General features: G+C 33.0%; 3 protein-coding genes across 4 annotated transcripts in view; 1 reads left to right on the top strand and 2 right to left on the bottom strand.

Moving 5' to 3' along the window:
- Positions 1-23,112, bottom strand: part of LOC124540486 — a 681,189-nt gene that overhangs the window by 223,805 nt on the left and 434,272 nt on the right. The gene's annotated exons all lie outside the window — the stretch shown is intronic.
- Positions 9,940-12,229, top strand: LOC124540489. Its single transcript, XM_047118103.1, has 2 exons — positions 9,940-10,071; positions 10,668-12,229. The coding sequence occupies exon 2, from the start codon at positions 10,670-10,672 to the stop codon at positions 11,936-11,938; it is 1,269 nt and encodes a 422-aa protein (XP_046974059.1). The 5' UTR covers positions 9,940-10,071; positions 10,668-10,669; the 3' UTR covers positions 11,939-12,229.
- On the bottom strand, positions 12,856-14,466 carry LOC124540488. The gene is made up of 2 exons (XM_047118102.1): positions 14,424-14,466; positions 12,856-14,241 (listed from the first exon to the last, which is right to left on the bottom strand). The coding sequence occupies exons 1-2, from the start codon at positions 14,455-14,457 to the stop codon at positions 12,974-12,976; spliced, it is 1,302 nt and encodes a 433-aa protein (XP_046974058.1). The 5' UTR covers positions 14,458-14,466; the 3' UTR covers positions 12,856-12,973.

Below are 23,112 nucleotides of genomic sequence, written 5' to 3'. Positions count from 1 at the left end.
TCTTTTCTTTGATATAATAAACGAAAGAAAATAAAAATAACGAAACCATAGAGTGCAAAATACAAGAATTGCTACAATCCCACTATCCAAAGCTCACGACCAATAAAAGCTCGCGTGTAGGCGCCACAAATGTTATAAACTAAGACTTATAAACGCTAGAAGTGGCACAACAAATAAATATTACATATTTATTTTTAATTCTTACATCATTGTTCTATATACGTAAAAATATATTTAAAATTTAAAAAAAAAAAAAAATAATTATTAAAAAAAATTTAATCTTATCAAATTAAATTACTCAATGGATTATAGTTAAACTTACAATTATGATAGTTTATACTCATGTTCACTATATTGTTTATTTATTATAACGGGATAATAAAAATTGTCTAGGGTCTAAGGAAGATCGGTGAGTCAGTACAAAGTACTCACAATCAATAAAACATTAGTCGTACTTACTTAAAACAATTTTGATTGAGTTAATGTCACTAAATTCCTTATATCCAAAGCCGGAAGACTAAAATTTCTATGATTACACATAAAGACAATCATCGTCAAAATTATTTTTACATATATTAAATATGCAACGATCAAAAATTCATAAAAAATTATGTACAAAAGTAACTTCAAATCTGAAAGCTCTTGGTCTATAACACACGCAAACTCAACTTTTTATTGCTAAACATAAATAGAAAACTTTTATTTGATACTCGAAGAGTCTCAAAATCCCCAAACAAATATAAAGATTTCAATATTTCCCTTCCAGTATTGTACAACCGAGTACACGAGTGAGCCTGATATTAAAAAAGAGCCAGAACAATCATTCGGGCCCCGACTCGCTCATTCTAGCCCCATATCCAATTACGAGGCGCTGACTCGGGGCATAAGTACACTCGCACACAGTTCATGATGAAACATAGTGAAATTATTTTAGTCACAACTAGTTAACGAGTTAACAACGCTTTTGTGTGTGGCTTTAAAAGTTTTTTTTTTTTTTTTTTATTTAAATATATTATATTATTGTGTTTCTCGTGTATCATGTTGAATGTTAAATATGTGTGCGTAGGCTTGATGTGGGTGTATGTATGTATATATAATTTACATGGAAAAACTAGGTCTCACAAACATTGAAACACAATGTTTCCAGAATGTTTTAATTTAAGTAACAAAATTTGAATTTAGTTTTATAGGCATTGAAAAGCCTCGCAAGCTTTCTATACTAATATAAATAATAAGAGTCATTTTACGCACAAGATATAACCTCTAAGATGTTCCCAAATGATAGTGAAAGGAATTAAGAAATTATGCAAATTATGGATTGACCATCAATATTTATGAGGTGGTGACCACTTACCATGGTGGCCCATTAGCTCGTATACCTTAATAATATAAAAAAGGTAGATTACGAAAAATAACGTCTATTATACCTACTAGTAAATAATATCGCATAAGGTATTATTTAAATAACATTAGTAATACCTTGAATGACGATGTATATTCATGTTAATGACTACCTTTGCTATAAATGATGACGTTAAACAATATAAGGCCAAAGAACACAATCAGATAGCATATATGTTATTTTATAAAGTAATTTAAGCGTCTATGCAATGTATTAGGCAAGGTCTTCGAATTCATACTAAGATAACGCACAACTGATGAGCTGAGATGGCTCAGTGGTTAGAACGCGTGCATTTTAACCGATGATAGCGAGTTCAAACCCAACAAAAACATCGTGAGGAAACCTGCGTATGTAATTTTTTTTCGAAATTCTGCCACATGTGCATTCCATCGCATTCTAACAGAGTGGTAGAATATGTTCCAAACCCTCTTCTTAATGGAAGAGGATGTCTTATCCCAGCAGTGGGAAATTTACAGGCTGTTACTTTACTTTACTTAGCTTAACGCACCTTACATACCTATTGGAATTACTTTTTAAACAATATCAAAAGATATCCAAAGTGTAGAGAACGCAATAAAAGCCCAGTGTCATCTCAACTAATTATTGCGGGTTCAAACCAAGAAAGCATATGAATTTCATGTGTTTATAATTCATCTGCTCAATGGTGAAAGAAAATAACGCGAGGATATACCGTGGATGTATCTAATTTTAATTAACCCTCAATAGATCAACGTGGTGCCTTATTTTCCAAGGCAGACGACTTTTGCAATGGATCACTTACTATGTTACTTACTTTACCAAACATTAAAAAAATATAATTGGATGAGTGATTCGGTGACATTAATTGCATAAGCATAAGGAACATAGACGATATGGAAACTTCAATTAACATTCGAATTGCACCGAATGCTAATATATAGGCAAGGTATAGCCATACATTTTTTCTCATTACTGATAAATACTTTGAAAACAAAAGTATGTACCGTTAAAATAACTATAAATATAAACATATCGAAATTTTTGTCTCATGAATTTCTCAAATAAATAGCAATATAACTCGCAGCGTAAGAGACGGGTCATTTGGACGAGATGGAACTTGGTACATTTCTTCCGTGTCATTTGTTAGCCGGCAATTTCGCAGAGTCACCGGTTAATGGTCGCACGGAAACGTGATGAAATTTGACGCGCTTTTAAAAAATGAACTTTGTCATTTTTACCGTAAATTCGACGCCAAACTCGGGCTATGACTGTTCCAGATTCGAGATTTTTTTGGACGAAATCCCAGACAAGGTCATGATTGAGTATTTTTTTTATCTTTATTTAAAACATTTTTCTTTAAGAGCTTTTATATCAATGCCTTTTTCCCCATCCAGAAACTTCTTTAGGGTTAAATCCCAACCACCAAACTGGTTAAGGCATTCATTGCTAATTGTATTGATGGATACGCCCAATACCCATCTGAGTCGTCTTCGTCACCTACTGTTTCAAATGGGGTAACTTAATACGACTGGTCTTGCACCCCATGCAGAATAAAATAACGTTATATTATATATATGGCCAAACATAAATCCAACTAAACATAATTTCTCGTCTTATAAATCAAATATATTCACCCTTTAACAATAAAAGCAAATCTTTTGCACGGTAAAGCGTGAAACAGCTTACCTGATTGAGACAAAAAAAAAAACGGTATACATAATAAATGAGAAACCGGTTCGAATGTATTCTTTTGATATTTAAATCATCGACTAATGAAAGGTGCCTCGGATGTTTGAAAATGTATATTTCACTCGGCGAATTGATTTTCCGACTGCAAAGATAGATCAAGATTGTCCGGCGGATAAATCGGGCGGCTTCAAATCTGCGCAACGATTACTTATTTTTCGTGCGCTTACTTTTACATTTGTGATTTCTTTGTGTTTTGTATTGAAGAAATGAAAACTCTTTCATTATTTATAACAAGGTAATCTATCTGCTTACATGCACACGATTAAAGAACACTAGAGTTTTATAACTATCGAGGCTAGCTGTCACTAAGATAATAAAGTTGGCTTAGCTTGACACTATCTAGGTATATAATAAAAATAATAGTAACAGCCTGTAAATTTTCCACTTCTGGGCTATGACATCCTGTCCCTTTGAGGAGGAGGTCAGGAGCATATTCCACCATGCTGCTCCAATGCGGGCTGATTGGATTCACATGTGACAGAATGTTATTGAAATTAGATACATGCAGATTCCCTTCACCGCTGACCTCGAGATTAATTATAATCATTTTAAGCATATGTAATTCAGTGTTGTTGCCTGGGTTTCAACCCATATTCATCGGTTACGTACGTGTCATGTACACGCTCTAATCACTGAGCCATCTCGGCTCCTTTGGCTTCTTACCTAGATATATAAATGATTTAAAAAAAATCTGCCTTTTTACTATGGGGAATAATGTAATGCGATCTATATAATAATTAATTACGATGAAACTATTAGTCAAAGTTTCAAAGACGAATTATTTAATGTTTCGGGAGATCTATAAATTGCCCTAGAAGGCCTAAGGTCAATGAGATATCAGTCTCACTGTTCTACTAGAAAAGTGCTCGATCAGACTATTCAGACCTTTTTATTTCTGCGTAATATTAAAAAGAGGTAATATTTGTTTGTATGTGGAAGGAATCTCTGGAACTAATAATCCAATTATAACATTTTTTAACGATAGAAAGCTACATTATTTCTAAATTATATGAGATATAAATTATGAATATGTTATATATATTTTGAACGTGCGAAGCCGGCGAGTTACTAATATCGGATACAAATTTATACTTTTAAATCTGTTATCTCTGTCTAACTAACAATACACCATCAATACTGAATCTAAAAAGCAATAGAACATTAGGTTCAAAGGCTTATTTTGTAGGCGGAAACGGACCTTCCATTAAACACTTTACAGATGAAATGTACAATAATCTTGTAGGAAATGTCTAAAACGAATTCGGATCAGATATCCAGTGCTTATACTTAATCATAAATGCAAAATTAACTCTGTGTATCCGTCTATTTCATCAAGGCCAAGCCACTGAACCCATGATGACAGGTTACATTTTTATGACTAACGACAAATCTCAAAATTGAAAGCGAAGCCGTGTGCGACAACTCGTATAATAATCGACATTAACTATAAAATATAGTAGTCTAAGTATCCCATGTAGAGTATATATTTGGTCCACACATATATAGTCAGCACCAGCGACCTTTGCTAAAATATTAAAGCCTCTATTATCATTTTGAGATTAAAGTTTTTAGAGACGTGAAAAACCAAAGCAATCTTTTGTAACATATACGAAATATTACACAAAAACAATTTTAAATGTGTGCAAAAACAGATTAAATATTCCCTTTACTGTATGCGCATTTGTTTAATCCACGGTCCCTGACAATTCCTTTGGTCCTTTGAATTGGATCCATTTCAGAACGAACCCGGGGCATAATAGAATTGAAAATAAATTAATAATTCACTTTAAAACACTTCAGTCACGAAGACACTACACAGAATTTTTAATTAAAAAACGTGTTGTTATCACTGAAATTGTTCTTTGCTAATAAAAATGATCGGCTTTATTTTATAAATTGAAATCGAATCGTTTTAAAATCACTTTTCTTTTAAGTTTTTTTTCATTATTATTAATTACACTAATAGCACGTCTGAGCCGATATAGCCCAGTAGTCAGAACGCGTGCATTTTAACCGATGATTGGGGGTTCAAGCCAAGGCCAGCACCACAAAATACTCAATTTGTGTTTACAATTCATCTCTAGCTCAGCGGTAAAGGAAAATATCGTGAGGAAACCTGCATGTGTCTAATTTCAACCACGTGTGTATTCCACCCACCTGCATTAGAACAGCGTGTTGAAATATGTTCCAAACCTTCTCCACAAAGGGAGAGAAAGCCTCAACCCTGCAAAATTTACAAGCTGTTGTACGAAAATTTTCGTTTAGTAGGAAAAGTTATAACAATTGAAGCCTTCGCCATATTTCTCTTCTGACTGTTGATGAATACTTCTAGTGACAGAAGAATAACAGAAGATTGTGTAATAAATGATTTATTTACTTACTAGCGACGTAAAATACTGATAGTAAATATTTTACAAAAGGTATCACGAAATTACATTAGAAACTTCTAAAATTATCAATGTCTCTTTACTATATTGTCCATGTATGTATGTCATACAAAAAACTTCCTCTCGAATCACTATCTATTAAAAAAACTGCATCGAAATCCGTTACAAAATTTTAAAGATCTAAGCATACATAGGGACACAGTACAGTATTAAGCGATTCTGTTTTATACTATGTAATGATTGATGATGCTTTAACCGGTTATAACTAGTTATATATTTGGTAGTTTCTTTATATTGTTTACTGTATACCCGGTGACCCGGATACAGCCCGGGGCATCAGGGTCTAAAGGATGTCCTTTTTAAGTCAGTCTATAAAGACTTAATTCATGTATGAATTAAAATAATTCAGTGTGAATCAATTAAATTGAATTCAATACTGAAGTTTAGCCTAAGGTCCCGGGTTCGATTCCCGACCGAGTCGATATAGAAAAGTTCATTAGTTTTCCATGTTGTCTTGGGTCTGGATGTTTGTGGTACTGCGGTTTTTTCTGATTTTCCATAACACAAATGCTTTAGCTTTTTACATTGGAATCAGAGTATGTGATGTTGTCCAATATTTATTACAAAAAAAATGTATTTATTTATTATTACTTTCATGATAATTGATAATAAGATGAATTAAGAGTTTGGAACAATCAAGATACACACAATAGTAACTTATAATATGAGTTATGAAGTATACAAAATTGTCATTAAAAAAAAAACAAAAACGAAAGATTCTAATTAAAAATGTACAATTTTTAATAAAAGTCAACACAAATGAACAAAACGCGAATAAATAGTGTAAAGTCAATAGAACTCTGTCATATGCAAATGTAGGACGTGTGGTCCAACATTAATGTACGCTGGGTGAGACCTCAGACACGTTGCCATGGAAACGGCGAGCGATGTTAATAACAAAAATATTATAATCATATCGCATGCTCTCAGCGAAGATATGGAATATCAATATACATAGAAGTACTTTACGTGTTATTTATTGATGGTTCGAAATGTCACTAAGGAGAAAATACCATTAAAAGACTTTTTTATTCATTTTCATGGCTGTTTTTCTATTCATTGGTACATATTGAAACTGAAGGCTAATGAGTTAGTACTGAATATCTTCAGAACACTTGTAAGTTATCGTCTAAATGGTATGAACCAACAACTGCTTCGTCCTAAAACACAGTTAAACTCACACAAAAAACCCGGACAAGCACCATTAAATTAATATGCTTCATGACGAGCTCTAAATATTGTGAGAAAACCTATACATTGTGGATGAGAATCTGACACGGGTACCCAAGCCGCATTGGAAGGCCAAGCTTAGCAGTGGAACGTCAACAGGCTATTAATTTTTACCTTTTAAAAGTAATTCAAAAACAAGATAAAGGATATAAATAAAAAAAAGTATATAATATGAATGACAATTGAAAACATTTTTTATTAAGAATTTCGCTCCGCTTAACGCTCCCCGCTCCGCGTATGCGTGGTAACACCCTAATAGCAGGGTTTCAATGCATGAGATCGGATTTAAATTTCAAAGGCAGCCTGTAACTAGAGCAATGCTTATTCAGAAATCTTGATATATTAGTTTTTCAGCTAATTGAGATGTTTACAAGAATTTGTATGAAATCTGTGACCATTTTGACAATTTTGTTTGAAATACTTATAGTACGATACAACTTAGATGTAGTATCGGCAAATTCAATAAAATCAATTACTGCCGATTTATACAACCAATAGAAATAGCTAGCTGGCGCCATTCGATGCTATTCGTCGCTAAAGATTCTCGCGTCAGTTCAACCAGATAAAGCAAATCGACGTGTCGAATTGACGAATATATTAGGTCATATGATATCACAAGTTATATATTACGTTTGTGTAAAGATCATGTTCAACACCAAAAACAACCTGTAAATATCCCACTGCTGGGATAAGGCCTCCTGTTCCTTTAAGGGTTTTGGAACATTTTCCACCACGCTGTTCCAATGCGGGTTGGTGGAATACACGTGTGGCAGAATTTCGATGAAATTAGTCACATGCAGGTTTCCTCACGATGTTCTCCTTCACCGCCGCACAAGATGAATTATAATCACAAATTAAGCACATATATATATAGCGGTGCTTGCCTGGATTTGAACCCGCAATCATAGGTTAAGATGCACGCGTTCTAACCGCTGGGCCAACTCGGACCAACATTGATAATTTGGGAGAGCGTACTTAATTCGGATGTGATCGGTTTTACGAATTTTGCCGATGTAACATCTAATTTGTGTCATACTGTACGTAAGAACCAAAAGGAGTCACTTAATACATAATTATACATAACACGTCACCACTCAATGACAAGGGTATGCGACGTAAATTGAATAACCCATAATTTCATTGTGTGTCCCATGGGATAGTTGAAGTTTGAACTTCAATTTAATAAGACAAAGATTTACTCAATTATGTATTAGGGTTTAACTTAACGCGCGTGGGATTTGTGACGCGTAAAGTTGTGACCACTTTTAAAACTAAATTTTAAGCATGAGGTAGGTACTTTGAATATTAGTAGCATTTTCTCTACCTCAGGTAGATCAGACGACTTTTGTGGCCGAGTAGTGTATACACCGGTTTTCATGGGTACGTCACTCCGAGATCCCGGGTTCGATTCCTCGCCGAGTCGATGTTGAAAAAGTTCATTACTTTTCTATGTTTTCTTGGATCTGGGTGTTTGTGGAACCGTCGTTACTTCTGTTTATCCATAACACAAGTGCTTTAGCTACATTGGGATCAGGGTAATGTATGTGATGTTGTCCAATATTTGTCCAATGTCTAGACATTGACTGAGAGGCTTGACTACCACTACCATGAGGTACCACCTAAACATCAGATATTCTAACAGAAATGCTTAGTATTGCTATGTTCTGGTTTAACAGGTTTTGGTTCTACAGGTACAAGAGGACATAATATCTTATTCTTAAGGTTAATGGCGCATTTGCGAGGAATAACTTACCTCATATACTCCTTGCCAGCTGACATTGCTTAGTTTTCTAAAATAACAAAAAGCTAACTGGTCATCCAAAAACAAATCTCAAAACTAAGAGATAGCAATCATAGTATTTAATCATTTGATGCTGCGACATATATATGTTTATTTTACCATCATTGTTGCATATAAATATTAAAAATATTTGTTATAATTATTAATTACTAGTAGTCGCAGGCGGCTTCGCTCCCGTATTTAGGGTATTCATTGTCATGTGTTGGGCAAAAAAGTGACAGCAATATCATATACACAGTAAAACATATACACAGTAAGTCATTGCTCCGTAATATTGTGATCTAGTTGGTGAGTCGGTGAACCAAGAGTGTGGTTCTTGCGGTTTGGGCGTCGGTCTTGTGTGTGGCCCGTGCTTTAACGACCCCATAAGTCTATATCATCAACAATCAATTATTGTTAAATTTATAACAAATTAATGGGTAACTTGTATAATAGCATATGGTAACATTTATTTATTTTATTTTATTAATTAATAACAAAATAATTCTAACATATGGCAAGAAAGTTTCCACTGTTGCGTTAAATATATGGAGGGAACAGAAAAGATAAGTAATAAAAGTTACATATTATTAAAGTATATGAAATAAGGTTATTGGCAAAAAAAACAAAGGAAACAAAACAATAAGCTCCAAATAATATCAATGATAAATATTGTTTATTAACACTATACATAAATATATATCCGTATAGGTTCTATTTTATAGAATTACTATGTATGTGTGTGTATTTCCTTATATGTGTTTGTTATAGACTGTTAAACGCCCTGCGTTTAAAGAGCCAGAAATAATTCTAGGTTACGATTTTTTTTAATATTTAGTAGTAAATACATACATTAATGAATGGTATAAAGTAACACTGCTGGGCAATGTCTGCTTGCCCTTTGAGGGTTGTCGCTAATGCCCTTACAATGCACGTTAGATGCACATGTGGCAGAATTCCAAATAAGGCACATGCATGTTTCCTTACGGTGTTTTATTCACCATCAAGCACAAAATAAATTAAAAACACAAATCCCATAACAGCAATCATCGGTAAAGGCGCACGCGTTTTAACCACTGACTCAGCTGTTTCTATTAAATAAATATTTTTGATTACAAAATATTTTAGTTAAGACTTCTTTATTTTTTAAGAAAAGTAATTGGTTCAATTTAAGAAGTTATTTTACTTAAGTTTGAACCATAACCAAATATAACAAAAAAACTATATTTCAAAAACGTTTTTTTTTGTTAATAATAATTACAAGAAACCGCTTTATGTATGTATAATTATAATAGATAATTTGCAATTTCACTCCGAAGCATCGGTTACATAATGGCGAGACAGTGCGGAGGGTCATACGCGCCAAGCAGCTATAACGCTACGCCGCCATTTTGAACTGCATAACGACCGCACCCCACACTCCTCAGTCTACATTCGATATTTGAAAAGAGAACACGTGATCAGTGCTGTTAATTTTATAAAAGGTAAATTTTTACTGTGTTATTATTATTTTTATTATACTGTATGCTATACATCTTAAGTTATTTATTTATGATGCAAAATTATTTAATAGACACAGCATAGCTATCTTATCGATTTACAGTTGTTTCTTATAAGATTAGCTAATGATTTAGCTCCTTGGAAAAAAATCTTATCAGCGATAAGGGTAGTATAACAGTAGTATTATTGTTAAACCACCTAAAATATTTTGTGTATTTAATTTTTAGCATCAATATTTAATCCTAATATTATTATTTTTTTGGTAGAGTCTAAATTAAATACATATAATCAAGCTTAGTACTTAATTTACTTGATATCAAAAGAAAAACATAAATTTGATTAAATAATATTTACGGTCGACTTTTAATAACATTTGATAGAGTCGATTATATCGTGAATTAGGGACATTGGATCTTTCAGTTATTTGTTTTGAATTAAAAAAAAACTAACAACGAAAGAAAGAGTCGGCAATATATTCTATCTCTTTTTAAAAACAGTTACCAAGGTGTCTCTCGTACCTAGTACCTGGTATTACAACAACAATAGAATGATTCTAAGCTATTTATTGTTCGTGTTTCAGACATGTCCTTATCACCAAATACGCCGCTTCTTAAAACGAAAAACAAAACAGTAGAAGAACTTAAATTGTATGATGTTCGAATGAAAACGAATTTAGCCAAACATATTATCACGGCATGTATGAACAAAACTATTAATAGAAATAACATAAGTGATAACGATTTTTATATAGAAGCACACAATTACATAACAGCATCGACGTTACTGATGTCAACAATTCTAGCAAAGATAGACAATAAGGATAAGCCCAAAACATTTTCCGATTGGTTCGAGGAACTGTCATGGGAAAAATCGGAAGAATTAAACAATGATACTCAGTTTTTAGATATACCACTTAGAGAATGTATCATCAATCACTATTTATCCATGCAATGCATACCGTCAAAAGTTTCTATATGCGATTATTTAAAAAATAAAGGAATAAACATAACACTGCAACAAATTAAAAAGATTTTAATAATAAAAGGTTATAAGACGCAACGCCTTCCAAGAAACAACGCTACTATTATTGTAGAGGATCCAGAACAACGTTTCAATATAATGAAGTATTTATATAAGATTTTACAGTTTCGTGAACTTGAACTCCATATAGTTTACATTGGAGAAAAAATAAACAAAGGAACTGATAACTCGATGACCTTGAGTTTTGTGGCAGTATCTAGTTTAATGGGTGTCATAAGTAGAAAAAATCAAAAGACTTCTTTAGCAACAAATGTAACTCAAATAATGGAATCAAGAGATGATTGGGTTTTAAACAACGTATTACAACATTTATGTATAAAAAGCGTTATCATTTTAGAAAACTGCACAAACGATACCAAAGATCAGATCCCAATGATAGACAGTAAGAAATCTGATATGATTAATTGGTTACAAAAGTGTGACATACCACATTCCTCTGAAATGCATTCAGCAGAACTTTTCGAATTGATAAAGAGATCTATACGTACGCTTTCATCCGAGAAGCACAAAATCGAAGAGATTTGTGCAGCATATGGACATAAAGTACTACGACGTCCGCGTCGTGAACAATACTTAAATATTTTCGAAACATTTTCTAATTTTGAAAACATTAATACGAATAATTGGAAAAACTTAGAACTGAATTTGATTGAAAGGGAAAAGAAGATTTATCGTGAAGATGCTGCTGTAGACGAAATTATAGACAAAGTGCTGACGTATGCAAAATATGGTACGATACCATATATTTATACGCATAAATGTGATGAAGGTATTGATGAAATAAAGATGGCAGAAATAGTGAAAATTTAAAACATACCAAATTAAATGAACTAACGTAATAATATGGTTTTATTTTTTCTTTCCGCAGAAAACAATAATCCTATCATGAATCGCATAAGGTGTAAATTTTTGAAGCAGTACACATTTAAAACACCCAAATTAGAAGCTTAAATAATTTTTCGTTAGAATCCCTATTATTTTAAAAATATTTTATCAAAAAACTACGGCAGAAAATAGTTTTCCAAAGTACTCTACAACACAAATCTGTCCTTTAAATCGGATCATTTCATGAATTGGGAGAAAAACTAAAGCAAATAAAATATGCAGGAAAAAAGGCTATTTCTATTTTGAGATTTCAATATATTTTGAATAAGATAGTTTATCTGTAAAATCTATAAGAAGAATTTATCAAAATATTGCTTAGTCAAATACAGACCATTTTTCATTCATATTTATTTATAAGCAGGTCCCCGATACTCATTTCCGTTTTCCTTTGAGGGTAAACATCTTGGAAATTGAACAGTACAATTAAAGCAGGGCACTTCCTCATAACTTCCAAGAAATACAATTCATAATCATGTACGTATAATGGAAAACTACTGTTGGTCTATTATTTCTTATATAATTAAGATATTCAAAATAAGTTACTAAAGACCAACAATAAACTCAGTTTAGTCATTTGCGTATTAACGCAAACGTTAGCTTACAAGAATAATATGGTAAAAAACCCCTTCCCTCTTCCCTTTATAAACTGTGGTATAGAGTTTTCTATGCCCTTCCACGTGTCATATTTTATACAGGAAAAAGAACGTATATATATATGCGAAATATCACGAAGATTATTACAGTTAATTTTTAATCGTCAAGTTATGATAGTAGTTATTTCACAAATATTGATAAAATGCAAATGACTTGCCTTATAAATATATATTTATGTGATATTCAAAACGGTAACTAAAACTATAGACATCAGAAATACATCCATATACTAATATAATATTTGTTACAAAATAAAATATCATTTTAATTATAAAAAGATACACTTAAAACATGCTTTATAATCAATTATTCAGAATCACTTAAAGATGGCAAATATGTGTCCAGTTCTGGATCTGTAGAAGGTGATAAGTCATCTATAACATTTTCTAATTTCAAATCTAAATCCAGAAGTCTCGCTTCTTCAGCAACAAGAGAAGACTCAATCTCATTTAATTCCTTCTCTCCTATGGCGCTTACCACGTCTTCGAGATGCTTGATCACTATTTTCATATTAACAATATCTCGTTTTAGGTTCATCTGAATAATATTATGAATAAATGATGCTGGTGTTAGATTATTTATACAGTCTGGCAGTCGTAACACTTTGTGTCCAAATTGATTTAACAAATTATCTATTTTGTATAAATTGGAATTTAGGTCTGTGTATTTTTCTATTAACATCCATAGTTCCAATCTGTTCATAGTATCTTTTGAATGTGGTATTTGGTGATATTTCAGCCATTCTATCATATCACATCTCAAACTATTTCGATTTGGCGTTTTGCAATATTGCTCACTGTACTGCTTAAAGTTATCAATAATAATAATACTATTGTTATCTAAATTGACAGCGGTTTCTAACATCCACTTCTCAAAACTAAAACCATCGGGTACGTGTTTAAAACATTTAATTTTCTTTGACGATACAGCATAAATAAATCGATACATCCATGCTTTATGCTGATATCGTTCACATTCATCGACATTCAGAATTTTATCAGCGGTCAGACCTCCTTGACATATGTAGTAAATAGATCTATTCTCTTCACGATAACGCATTACATTTTTCAAATACATAAACCTCTCAAATCTTACTACTGGATTTTCAACAACAACAGTATTCGAATCCGTTTTCTTAAAAATGTATCCCATTTTGACAAGTTTGTTTCGAAACGATTTTATGTCTAGGTAAGGAGGCAAGTGGTTTTGTAGACTGTTGAAGAGATCCGTCGATGTCGGCATGATATTCCATTCCAGGTTATACCTCATGATTTCATCATGTATATCTCTCCTGTCAATCTCTTTGATACAATCAATCGCTATAGAATCCTTCCAGAGCTTATATAAAACATTTTTATGTAAGCCAGTATACCTTTGCGCTTGTTCAAGATATCTTTCTTCGTTATATTCTTCAAGGTCATCTTCATCTTCTTTTCCATGTTTAATTTCTAAGCAAACTCGTTCCAATAAGTCATATGTTTCTTTGCCATAAGTATCAATAGTGCTATGACTACTAGATACGGTCAATTGGATGTCATTTGCAAGACAAGGATTAGACTGTGCATGTCCATTGCCTAAAAGATATAAAATAATCATTCACAAATACAACAAAAAAAAACTTAAATTAATACTTCATTAAATAAATTATTATAGGCAAATACTATTTATTATTCATTACATAAATCGTTAGGCAACATCAAACTATATTTATGACAATAAAAAAAAGGACTGAAAACCCAAATATTGTTAAAATTACCTTCTTCGGTCAAATCGTAACAGGGTGCGTCCATGACGTTCAGAATCCATGACACGACTGCGTGGTCGACACGAAATCGAAAGAGATAGAAACATTTATTGCCGCATAATAGAAAGAGATAACAGCCAGCCCCCCTTCGTTCCTCAGCCAGACACTATAAATAGCTATGCACGTAATGTGGGGGAAACTATTGTGTTATAATTATTAATTATCTTAAATATGATAAATAATAAATATGTATAAATCTCATTATATATTTTATTGAATCATGATTTAATTATCTCTCATTGGTCGAAAAATATGTCGGTATAAAATAAGTTTTGATTAACAGGAGCCAATAATGCTTGCAAATTAAGCGTTTTTTGTAGATTATAGTGAACCCGGACCGGCCGAACATACATAACTAAATTATGTAAGTGCTTAATAATTGTCTGATACTATATATTTGCAAAATAAATAAATACATAATATGCAGTATGCACTATGATTTACACAGAGTATACCTAGTAGAAGTACATAGTATTACTAGAAATATAATTTGATAACACTTTTAAAAAAGAGCCATGATGGCCCAGTGGTATGAAGGGGTCTGAACCGATGCTTACATGTTCAAATCCAGGTAAGCTCCACTGTATTCTAATCTGCTTAATTTATGTTCATCTGAACATGTGATGTAATTCCACAACTTCTTTTGTAACAGCGTGATGGAATACGCACCGAATATTTTACTTCAACGGAGAGAGAACCATGTAGTGGTATCCTATGGTATTTATGTTTTAAACAACCCAAAAAGAATTATTTAAATAAACATACAAGTGAACGCTTTGCTATAGAGCCATAGAACTCTGTCACAAGAAAACAGGAATGCGAAATTTGGCGAGCCAGTGGTATTGTCTCCCACGTTACCATATATGTATACATATATTATATATTTAAGATAAAACTAAATTAAAAAAATAAAGGCTACCATTTTCTCTGGCATTAGAACCCGTGTCTGCGAAATTGAAAATGTTATCTATTTATTTTCAAACGATATTAGACTCTATGTTTGAGATATAAATATTAAAATCGCTTAGCAGTATTCGAACAATTCTATGCACCTTTTACTAATCCATATGCAATATAAAATGAATTCTATTACTATTAATGTAATGCTGGAAATCGTTTGACACAATTACATATACAACGTACACATGGTCTGCGAATAAACACAAGGCGTAAATGAGCTCTATTGTCTTAGCTTAAGATTAAAAATAGCCTGCCAATGTTAATTCCTTAATAAGCTTTATTTTTAATTAGCCACAGGCGCCCGTAGCGATACGGGTTCGATTCCCGGTCGCACTCCGGTTCAAATGTGTTTCATCGGTTAAATGTTAACTGGGTGCTTGTTAAACCTTAATTAGCGTGATCTTAAGTGGATTCTGTTTTCATCTGATCGGTGAGAACCATCTTTGTTCCTTAGACTTGTTAGTGAAAAAGTATATGCATATATTTATAGACCTATCTTTAAATTAAGCTTAAATAATACTACCTAATAATACTAATGACGGCTCAATAAATCCCAATAATATTTAAAAAATCAAAATCAAAATATACTTTATTCAAGTAGGCTTTATCGAGCACTTTTGAATCGTCATATAACAATTAAGTGAAGCTACCACCGGTTCGGAAAGTAGATTCTACCGAAAAGAACCGGCAAGAAACTCAGTTACTCTTTTTCAACAATTAAAAAAAATACAGTCATGTTACTTAATACAATTATTTAAATTAATATTCGAAAAACTCTTGATAAAATATATCTATGCTACATGTCCGTACTATGTTTTAAGCCATGAATGGGTTGCCGTATGCAAAATCATATATAAATAATCTTTACCAATTTGAAGCAAATGACACTTATTCCCACTAACACCTTGGTAAACTTTGTATGAGTCCGTTTGAGTAAGTCCCACGCTTTCATCAGATATTCTGCCGCCAAACTACTTAGTATTATTGGGTTACAAGGGACATAACATCTTAGCTCCCAAGTTTGGTAGCGCATCAGCGATTTAAATTAATATTTCTAACAAAAGTATAATAAAAGCTGTTTCGAAAACTATATACAATATATAAAATAATAGAGCAAATGTTATATGTCCAAGACCAATTTGACAGACACGAGTTATACTATAACATAGAGCAATGATTGACTGACAATTTGTACTATTTATAAATGTGAGTGTCTGTCTGTCTGTTCCTTTTCACGGTTGAACTACTGAAACAAATTCAACGAAAATTTGGTATGTAGCAGGCTCCCAAGACAAAGCGTCATACGATGACTGATCTATACTACTTCATTCCAGACTATTATTATAAATGTGAGAGTAACTCTGTATGTCTGTCTGTCTACCAAACCACTAAACCGAATTTCATGAAATTTGATATGAAGAAAGTTTTTCATCTTAAGAAGGACATAGGCTACTTTTCTCCCTAACACATGACAACCAAAACCCTCAAACAGGAGCGATACCGCGGGCTACGACTAGTTTACTATAGTTTTAGATAATCATACGATATTCGGGATAGGTAGTTGGACGAACTAAATCGATACATTACAACAATTATCAATACATCAATACAATGAAATCAATTACAAACTTCGAGACACCTCACATGGGAGCCGAGGCTTACTAATTTGTTAACACAATCAGAGACACAGCTGGGCTGTACTAACTTACTCAAATCGAGGGTGAGTTAGTAAACTAATTAAATGTTTAGTTTAACTTAGATAGGACACCGTTCACGTTTTAAGTATCGTGTTAAAACGTGTTTCTGTGTAAGTATTTATCAATCGTCTTTGGCCTTTTGTTCCGAAATGGCCGTTGGGACGTTTGATGGTATACGTAGGCGGAGAGGCAAATGGACCACCTAATGGTAAGTGGCCTAGGGAATAGAGATGTTACGTCAAATGTACCTGTAATTACACTTGTTCATTCAGCCTTACAACCGGAACACAGCTATACTAAATATTAGTGTTTGGCGATAAAGTATATAATGAGTAAGTGGTAACTACCCAGGCGGGTTTGCACACCACACCTTGCCCTACCACCAAATATAGAGTAGACAATAATTAGACTGACTGATTCATCATCACCGAACGTAAACTATTAAAGTTGGGCACGCAATTTGGTGAGGAGGACAGTTTCATTAAAAATACACCCACTAGGGAAAGAATTTTGTAAATTCTAACCCTAAAGGAGCGAAATAGGGTATTTAAGTTTATACAGAAGCCCGTCATTTTTTAAATTAAAACATGTAACTTCAATTTTGGGATACTTATTAAAAAGGAATAGATACTTTTCTGGATATTTTACCCGACAGAAATTGGTATAAATATATTCAAGTTCGTAAGCAAAGCTGTGGGCAACAGCTAGTGATACATAAGATTGTATACCAAAATCACCGCTTAAAATACACAAACCGTTACATTTTCAGGCACATTTTAGCATCACAACACATTAAACACATTCCAGCGATTCGCGGAGGCTCTAATACGCATTATAAATATTTGCTGAGCCCGAAATAATAAACATTATTATCGCAGAACACAAAACACGCTACATCGGGTCCCCCGCCCTTTGTCTTACAAGCGTCGCTATTATGTCGCACCTGCTACTGTTATAAGTATCAACGCAAATAACAGACGTAATACAAAATCGAAATACGATTTATGCTATCATGAAAAAATAAATATAATTAAAAAAGAACATTCATCTATGAGAGTCTGAATTGTTTTACTTACGCCGGTAAAGATTACCTGCCCTTATGTCTTTAATTAACAAAGATCTCATCTTTAATTCCAGACCAAAAAGCGTTTAATAATAACTAGCAACCCGCCCCGCCTTCGCACGGGTGCAATACCGATATCACATATACTACAGAATTTGTTTATTAACGATATCACAATACAAACTTCTAAAATAATCAATGTTTCTGTACTATATTGTCTATGTATTATATACAAAAATCTACCTTTCAAAGCACTCTATCTAAAAAAAAAAACCGCATCAAAATCCGTTCCGTAGATCTAAGCATACATAGGGATGAAGGGGCAGCGAAAGCGACTTTTTTATACTATATAGAGATAAAGATTGTATAATTTGTTTGTTCAATTAAACTACGAATAATGCGTTGTGATAGCTTGAGACCTCTCAATTATTCGTAATAGTTAGATATAAGATATATATTGATTATATTATATATTTTAAATATATATTTCTTTTTTAATGAACTCGACATAAAATAAATAAAACGAAACTTCAAAATTATAGCGAACAGAGTTATAAAGGAATATAAATTATAAATATCGAAAGTTTCAACTTGAATTAAATAATTAACAATATTCACTTTGCTAAATTCACTTAAATATATTGAATATTCATAAAGGGTAATTAAAAGATATTAAACCGAGTAGCTTAATGGATGGATCAGTGACATGCAGTCGGGGGCTCGATTTCGACTGATGCTTAATTGGATGGCAAATGGGATTTCAAAATATGTATTTGCAATTATTTTCTTTATTAAAACTTATTACTGTATTACATGAATATTTTTTATGTTTTATATGTAATTTACTAGTTGACACCCACAGCTTCGGTAACTTGTTAGGAGCTTGGTTGTCATGTGCTAGGCAAAAAAAAGCCTTTGTCATTTCTTGGATTTCAAGTTTGCTTCATACCAAATTTCATCACATTCGGTTTTTGGTTTGGTAGTGAAAGAGTTACAGACAGAAACAGAGAGTTACTTTCACATTTATATTATTATCATATCATTTATTTTATAGACTTCTTTCCAGTCAAGCCTCATACTACGGAGGTATTTCTTATCTGTAGAATTACAATAATAGAAAAGTTCTACTATCTCAGATTTAAAAAGAGTAACTACTGATAATAATTTCTTGACGATTCTTCTTTGTAGAATTTACATACCGAGCCTGCGTTTTTGTAGTAATGAATTTCTGTTAAATGAAGATTCAAAAGTACTTGTTAAAGTCTGTTTGAATAAAGTATGTAGCAAAATAATTCCAGAGTATATATTAGGATAGTGAAAATGTAAAGGCAAAACCTTTTTTATTCAAATGACTAACTCATTCTCAAAAATGATCAAAGCGGTTCGAAAAGAGATACTTCACATTTGAGATAATTTGCCAAATAATCTCAATTGGATTATTTTTTATTCGAAACGATACATAAAATATTTACATTTAAAAATGTCAGAATCAAAACCCAATAATCACTTACAATATAACATCAGACACCATTTTATGACGATCGGCTGAATCAAAAACCGTATACCAAACGCAACCACAGATTAATATAATATCACCTTTTGTGTACCATATTTGATGTTGATTGATACACAGTTCAATGAAATCAACAATTAATTAAAATCATAAAAAATGTATAAAATATGTAAAAAGGGAACAGCCTGTATAAGTATCCCATTGAAAAGAAGATGACTTTGGAGCATATCCCAACAAGCTGCTCTATATGAGATCAGAATTTCATCCGACACATGCTTGATGATGACGACAGATGCCTTCATGATTTTTTCTTCCAAACACAAGATGAATAACAATGCCAATACTTTTTCCAAAAAATCCAAAATATATCTCCTGCTAAATACATGTTCCATATAATGTAGATGTAAAAAAAAAACATGCAAAATTTACAATCAGAGATACGTTTGCGGGATTTTATTTGAATAATTTAAGAGGCATCTTGCCTCGAGCCGAGGTGATGCTATCAGTTAAATTGTGCACACACCCTCTTATTACTGCTATTGAAGATTATTGCTTGGATGCGGTACCTGAATAGAAATTACAGAAAACGTTTTACGTATCAATAAACTTTCATCGTATTTCGTTTGCTGTTGAAACACTTGGACCTTAGTAATATTGCAAAAACATTTACTAAACAATAACAACCACAGCCTGTAAATTTCCCACTACTGGGATAAGGCCTCCTCTCCCTTTGGGATTTGTAAGGTTTAGAACATATTCCTCCACGCTGTTCCAATGCGGATTGGTGGCATACATATGTGGCATTTTCATGAAATTAAGACACATGCAGGTTTGCTCACGATGTTTTCCTTCAACACCAAGTACGTGATGAATTATACACGTATTAAGCACATGAACCCGCAATCATTGGTTAAGATGCATGCGTTCTAACCACTGGACCATTTCGCGTCTACATTACTTACTAAACACAACGCTTATTTCTCCACTGATGATACAAGGGCTGGTTCATTTCGCCAAGAGGATCGTAGTTGCTATTCAACTGAATCATGTTGCTGACGTTCTTTCCATTATTCCACGCGGACATGATTAATTGTTACATTTTTTTATTTTCGAGCAAATAAGTCTTATGTAAACAATATGAAATTCTAATTAAAATCTTGCTTTAAGATTAAAAAATATTGGAGTCAGTTAATATTACGCTTGATAGCTTATGTTGTGACGGTAAGATCGACCTTAGCCCAGTTGTGGGCCACATATAGAATAAATGATTTCAATGTATCTTTATATGCTTCAAATAATGACTGTAAGCTTTAAGTATCGTAAGTAGAACATGGAGTCTAATTTCAAGTTTCCATAAAAAAATAATAAAAATGCCACATTCAAATAACATTCGTATATCCTTGCTGAATTCTACGAGGGAAGATAAAAATTTCGTAAGGTGTTGAAGTCAACAGCGAAGGGAGTAATGCCGGGGGCGTGTTGTAGATCCGAGATAACCGTGCACAGTGTTACAGGATGTAATGAGTACACAGATGGGACGAGAATGTATAATGGACGAAAAAACATTTATCTTTGGAGTCTAAAAATCAAAGCCCAAATCAGAAACCTTTATTCGATATAGGTATGTAGAAGTGTTTACACTTGCTTATTATTAATTAAAAATCTACCCTTGGTTTGGATATCTCGGACCTGAGAAGGACCGATGAAAGGAACTCAGCAAGATGATATACGAGGAGTTAGGTATCATCTCGTTATCAGACATGATCATATTCATAATAGTTGTTAACATTTCGTAATACTTTACTTGGTGGTTGGGCTTTGTGCAAGCCTGTCTGGGTAGGTACCGCCCACTCATCAGTTATTCTACTGCCAAAGACAGTACTCAGTATTGTTGTGTTCCGGTTTGAAGGGTGAGTGAGCCAGTGTAACTACAGGCACAAGGGACATAACATCTTACTTCCCAAGGTTGGTGGCACATTGACCCTTTTTTCTTTGTAATATGTTATACGTCACTCACGTCACCAGTATATCCTATAAAAAATCCTAATTAAACTTTTTGGCGCTTCGACACATTAATATTTCATTTTCATGTCATGTCAGCCTGGAGGCGATCGTCTCATTCCCAAGCTGAGCATCAACTATTATTCAGAGAAACTGTGATGGAATTGATTCGAGTTCAAGCCCAGACAAGCACCGCCGATACATGTGCTTAATTTGTCTTTATAATTCATCTCGTGCTCGGCGGTGAAGGAAAACATCGTGAGGAAACCTGCATGCGACAAATTTCATAGAAATTTTGCCACGTGTGTATTCCACCAACCCGCATTGGAACAGCGTGGTGGAATATGTTCCTAACCTTCTTCTCAAAGGGAGAGGAGGCCTTTAGCCCAGCAGTGGGAATTTACAGGCTGTTGTTGTTGTTGTTGTGATGGAATTTGACTTGATAACATATTGATAGAAATTATATCGCTATCAACTTCGCGTTGATTTTGAATACGGCAAAAAAATGTTTTGTCTGTCCTATGGGAATGGCAATACTCTATAAAAGTTTGGACAAGCCTGTATGGATGAACCATATGAAATTTGACACGAGTAGAATAGAATAAAAAATCGGGCGGGTGAGAATCGGACGTGCGCAATGAAGGTTCCGTACAGCCAGATTGATAGACATACACTCATCTAACAGTAAGTTTACGATTTTCGCGTTTTTCCTATACTTGTGCTATAATATATTGCTTCAAGACAAAATTCATGGTTCTCAGTCAATAAGAAGTATCATATAGGTTTTGATTTCCATTGTAAATATATGGGAAATGCGTCGACATAGATGTATTTTTCACAGATCCTAGGGTCCGCATACCTCAGTATTTTGTATCAACTTTAACTTCATACCTCTAAGGGTTCCTAAGAGAATCTTAACGACAAACAGACGGATAAAAAATGATCTTATTAGGGTTCCTATTTTTAGAAGCATAGAGGTACGGAACCCTAAAAATTTACAATAGAGTTTAGTTTCACACTGCGAAACTATTATACGCTGATTCGCTATGACGTGTTGTTTTTGAAATGCGTGAAATTATAGTTGAAAATTTGCTTATACATTAAATATAAAACTTATATTTTGTATTCTCTAAAATATCATAATCCTAAATGAGATATAAGCATTATTATCTTTACATAATCATCCTCTAAATTTGTCTGGTTGAGATCATATTCATAATATATTTCTTGGAGACGATGGCTCATTGCTAATGAGCTGTGCACAGCGAGACCGCAAGCGAATATTGCAGATGAGTTATTTAAGAAAATCTATATTAAACAGCAGCAAAAAATACTCAAATACACTACTTACCTGTCCCGACTTCACACGGGTACGATCTATATATAACTTTTATATTAAACAAACAT

Source organism: Vanessa cardui, chromosome 25 (assembly GCF_905220365.1).
Source record: "Vanessa cardui chromosome 25, ilVanCard2.1, whole genome shotgun sequence".
Taxonomy (NCBI): domain Eukaryota; kingdom Metazoa; phylum Arthropoda; class Insecta; order Lepidoptera; family Nymphalidae; genus Vanessa; species Vanessa cardui.
The sequence above is the reverse complement of the archived record's forward strand: the minus strand, read 5'-3'. Positions and strand labels throughout refer to the sequence as shown.